Genomic DNA, 5174 nt, shown 5'->3' on the forward strand with positions numbered 1-5174 from the left:
CATCTGTATCTTCTTTGGAAAAATATTCAGATCCTTCACCCATTTTTGAAATTGGATTTTTTGGTTTTTTTGGTGTTGAGTTGTATAAGTTCTTTATATATTTTGGATATGAGCCCCTTTTTGGGTATGTCATTTGCAAACATCTTCTCCCATTCAGTAGGCTGAGTTTTTGTTTGTGGGTGTTTTCCTTCCTGTGCAAAACCTTTTTATTTTGGTGTAGTCCTAATAGTTCAATTTTTCCTTTGTTTCCCTTGTCCGAGGAGATATATTTAGAGAAATGTATCTATGGCTGATATAAAAAAAATTACTATTTTCTTGCACCAGTGGTTGAGATACAAATTGGTGCATTATTGTGGAAAAGAGTATGGAGTTTCCTTGAAAGGTTAAAAACAGAATTGCCATATGATCCAGTAATTCCACTGCTGGGTTACCCAAAGAAAGCAAACAGGCATAAAAACTAACTTGAAAAGATATATGCACCCTTACAATTATTGCAGCCTTACTTATAATAGCCAAAATATAGAAGCAACATGAGTGACCATTTATAGATGAATAGATAAAGAAAATATGGTGTATGTATACACACAATGGAATATTACTCAGCCATAAAAAGAACAGAACCTTGTCATTGGTGAAAACGTGGATAGATCTAGAGGGAGTAATGCTAAGTGAACTAAGTCAGGCAGGAAAGACAAATACCATATAAGTTCACTCATATGTGAAATTGAAGAAACAAAACAAATGAACAACAAAAAAGAGACAAACAAAAAAACAGACACTTAAACATAGAGAACAAACAAGTGGTTGCCAGTGGGGAGGAGGGACATTGATGGGTGATATAGATAAAGGGGATATAGAGTACCCTTATCAGGTTGAACATTGGATCATTATATTGTACACCTGAAACTAATATAACACTGTGTCAATTACATCTGAATGAAAAAAATAAAGACAATTAGAAAACATATTTCGTTGCCTTATCCAGGCTAATATTTTGCTATGACACCTGGTTCCTCTTCAATTTTGTAGATTCATGGTCAACTCTCACCAGCTTCCTCAGTGAATTCTTCATGTCCTTATTCCGTAGGGTATAAATGAGAGGGTTGAGACTTGGAGTGATGATTGTGTAAAAGAGGGTGAGGAACTTGCCCTGGTCTTGGGAGGCACTGTTGCCTGGTTGTAGGTACATGTAGATAATAGTTCCATAGAAGATGGACACAACAGTGAGATGAGATCCACAGGTATTAATTGCTTTGTGCTGGCCTGCTTTTGACTTTATTCTCAGCACAGCTTTGGCGATGTAGCCATAGGATATAAGAATAAGGCTGAGGGGTGTAAGGACAATGACAATGCCTAAAGCAAAAACAGACATTTCAACTGTTGTGGTGTCTATACAAGCTATTTTGACCATAGCTGGCAACTCACACAAGAAATGGTCCAGAAGGTTGTTTCCACATCGAGGCAAATTCAGGGTGAGTGTACATAGTACTACAGAATTGGCCAAACTAATGCTCCAGACTGTGATTGCCATCTTGAGACAGAGATGTGGGTTCATGATTACCAAATAATGCAAGGGCTTACAGATAGCTATGAAACGATCATAGGACATAACAGCAAGGAGGAGGCACTCAGTGGACCCCAACCACATATAAACGTAGAGTTGAGTGACACAGCCCACATAGCTGATGGTCTTGTCAGGTCCCCACAAGTTAACCAGCATTTGAGGGATGATGCTAGTCGTGAAGCATAGGTCCAGGAAAGATAAATTCCTGAGGAAAAAATACATTGGCGTGTGCAGATGGGGATCCAGGAGAGATGCAAGGATGATGGCTGTATTACCCACCCATGTAATGAAGTAGAAGATAGTGACAACTCCTGATAGGACCATCTCCAGTTTGGGATGGCCAGAGAAACCAAGCAGAACAAAACCGTGTAGAGAAGTGTAATTGCTTTTGTCCATAGTCCTTTAGTGACCAAGTCCTAGAATGAGAAGAATAGAAGGAGGTGAAGGAGGATGGAGATGAAGAGGAAGAGGAGCAGGAGGAATAAGAAGAAGAGAAGGAGGAGGAGAAGAAATCTGTCAATACAATCTATATAATTAAATGCGGAATTTAAAAAGGGAAATATTTTATGTTAATACTTAAAAATAATGGGTAAAAGTAAATATTAGAGCCAAGTAATCTGGTCTTTGTTTTAGATCCTTTTATGGATCTAAATTTATGTTTAATATTATATTTTTATCTAGGTGAGCTTGGCAAGGTTACTCTTAAAGTCAAGTTCTGAAATTTCTCACATTTAAGTTTGGAAGTTTGGAATAGATCTGGTTCTAAAGTGATGTGACCCTCCGATTCTGTACAAATCTTTTGGCTTGATATAGTGAACACACTCTTTTACTTGGTCAGCAAATTCACCTATGAAATGTAATTATTTTGTGGATGTCAGAACGAGGAAAAGAATGTTCCTCCTTTTTCATATCTTAGTGAGTAGCACTGTTGATATCCCAGTTTCTTATGTAGGAGATATGGCATTTATCTTTGGCACCGTTATCTCTCTCATCCTGGTACCTAACTTATCACCCAAACTGGTAAGTTTGAAAGCAAATTACATGTTAACTGTCCTCGCACTTTTAAAAAGCTTCCACAATCTCTACCCTAATCCAAACCACTATCGTCTCTTCTCTAGATTCTGGCAACTATCTTCATTCCTTATCCTGACTTTTTAAATTCTTTTAAAAAAAATTTTCATAGTTTAAAAAATATTAGTGAAAATACAGTGTAATATTCATTTCGGGTGTAGAATTTAGTGATTCAATCTTCCATAAAACACCCAGTGCTCATCAGAAATGCCTTCCTTAATCCCCATCACCTATTCAACCTATCCCCCTACCCACCTCCCTGCTGGTAACCATCAGTCTGTTCTCTTGATTTCCCTCTCTGTTTTTTTGTTTATCATGTTCATTTGTTTTTTGTTTCTTAAATTCCACATATGAATAAAATGATATGGTATTTGTCTTTCTCTGACTGACTTATTTTGCTTAGGATAATACTCTCTAGCTCCATCCATGTCATTGCAAATATATATACCACATCTTCTTTATCCTTTCACTAATCGATGGGCATTTCGTTTGTTTCCAAAATTTGGCTATCATTGATAATGCTGCTATCAACACCAGGGTGCATGTATTCCTTCATATTAGTGTTTTTGTATCTCTCTGGTAAACGCCTAGTAGTGCAAAATAGAAAACCCAGAGATAACCCACAACTACAGTGTCAATTAACCTCCAACAAAACAGGAAAGAATATCCAATGGAAACAAGAGAGTGTCTTCAACAACTGGTGTTGGGAGAACTGGACAGCAACATGCAAAAGAATGAAACTGGACCCGTTTCTTACATCAGACACAAAAATAAATTCAATACGGATCAAAGACCTAACTATGAGTCAGGAAACCATTAAAATCCTGGAGGAGAACACAGGCAGTAACCTCTTTGACATCGGCCATAGCATCTTCTTACTAGATGCGTCTCCCATGGCGAGGGAAACAAGAGCAAAAATAAACTATTGAGACGCCATCAAGATGAAAGGTTTCTGCATGGTGAAGGACACAATGAAGAAAATTAAAAAGCAACCTATGACATGAGAGAAGATATTTGCAAATGACATATCTGATAAGGGTTAGTATCCAAAATATATAAAGAACTTCTAAAACTCAACACCCAAAACACAAATAATTAAGGAAAAAATACATGGAAAACACGTATAGACATTTCTCCAAAGAAGACATCCAGATGGCTAACTAACACATGAAAAGATGCTCATCATCACTTATCATGAGGGAAATACAAATCAAAAGTACAATGAGATACCACCTCACATCGGTCAGAATGTGTAAAATTAACACACAGGAAACAACAGGTGTTGGGGAGGATTGGGAGAAAGGGAAAGCCTCTGACGCTGTTGGTGGGAATGCAAACTAGTGCAGCCACTCTGGAAAACAGTATGGAGTTTCCTCAAAAAGTTACAAATGGAACTACCCTACAATCCAGGAATTGCACTAGGATGTATTTACCCAAAGGATACAGATATACTAATTTGATGAGATATATACACCCTGATGTTGATAGCAGCATTATCAACAATAAACTAATTATGGAAAGAGCCCAAATGTCCATCAGTTGATATGAATAAGGAAGATATGGCATAAATAAGTATAGATTATATATATACATACACACATCTAATATATAGATATTTCACTAGCTGTGTGTACACACACACACCCAATGTAATATTATTCAGCCATAAAAAAGAGTTAAATCTTGCTATTTGCAATGTTATGGATGGAAATAGTTTTATGCTCATCAAAATAAATCAGTCAGAGAAAGACAAATACCGTATGATTTTGGTCATATGTGGAATTTAAGAAACAAAACAGATAAATACAGCAGCGGGGTAGGAAGAAAGGAAAACCAGGAAATAGACTCTTAACTATAGAGAACAAATTGATGATTACTAGAGTGGAGGTGGGTGGGTTGGGAGAAATAGGTGAAAGGGTTTAAAGAGTGCACTTATTGTGATGAACACTGGGTGGTGTATGTACGTTTTGAATCACTAAATTGTATACCTGAAACTAATATTACACTGTATGTTAACTAACTGAAATTTAAATGAAAACTTGACAAATGAAAAAAAAGAACCAATTATAATCATGTATTCCTTAGGTCAAAGTTTTTTTAACAGCCCCCCATGCGGTGTGTAAACTTTAAGAAAATGGGCCTGATGTCTATTTCTCTCTACTCTATGCATGACACCCAAAGTATTCCCCTCAATACCTATCTAACCATGTATCTGTGTATCTATGCATCCATCTATCTGCATACTTGTCTTTCATCTCATCTATCCTTACCTTAACCCCTATATTAATATAGTTTTTGAATAAAAGAAAAAAATGTCACAGTATGAATGATGGTGAAAAATCACTTAAAGTTACTAGTTAGCATTTTTTTTAAAGCATTTTGTTTACATTAAGAACTTAGGTTGGTGTTTTTGAAGTTACCTGGATGGGATGAGGGAAGGTAGCAGACAAATGGAAAAGATCTGTAGTTAAATCTGTACAGTAAAATGACATATCAGATAAAGGGCTAGTATCCAAAATCTATAAAGAACTTACCAAAC

At 36.4% G+C, this 5174-nt stretch overlaps 1 protein-coding gene across 1 annotated transcript; it reads right to left on the minus strand.

Annotated features, from left to right (window-relative positions):
• Window positions 1-806: 806 nt before the first annotated feature.
• LOC118027297 (olfactory receptor 2W1) lies at window positions 807-1967 on the minus strand. Its single transcript, XM_035030504.1, has one exon. It carries the CDS (start codon window positions 1958-1960, stop codon window positions 998-1000), a length of 963 nt encoding a protein of 320 aa, XP_034886395.1. The 5' UTR covers window positions 1961-1967; the 3' UTR covers window positions 807-997.
• Window positions 1968-5174: the final 3207 nt, after the last annotated feature.

Source organism: Mirounga leonina, unplaced genomic scaffold (assembly GCF_011800145.1).
Source record: "Mirounga leonina isolate KUSES-001 unplaced genomic scaffold, KU_Mleo_1.0 Mir_366, whole genome shotgun sequence".
NCBI classification, from domain to species: Eukaryota; Metazoa; Chordata; class Mammalia; order Carnivora; family Phocidae; genus Mirounga; species Mirounga leonina.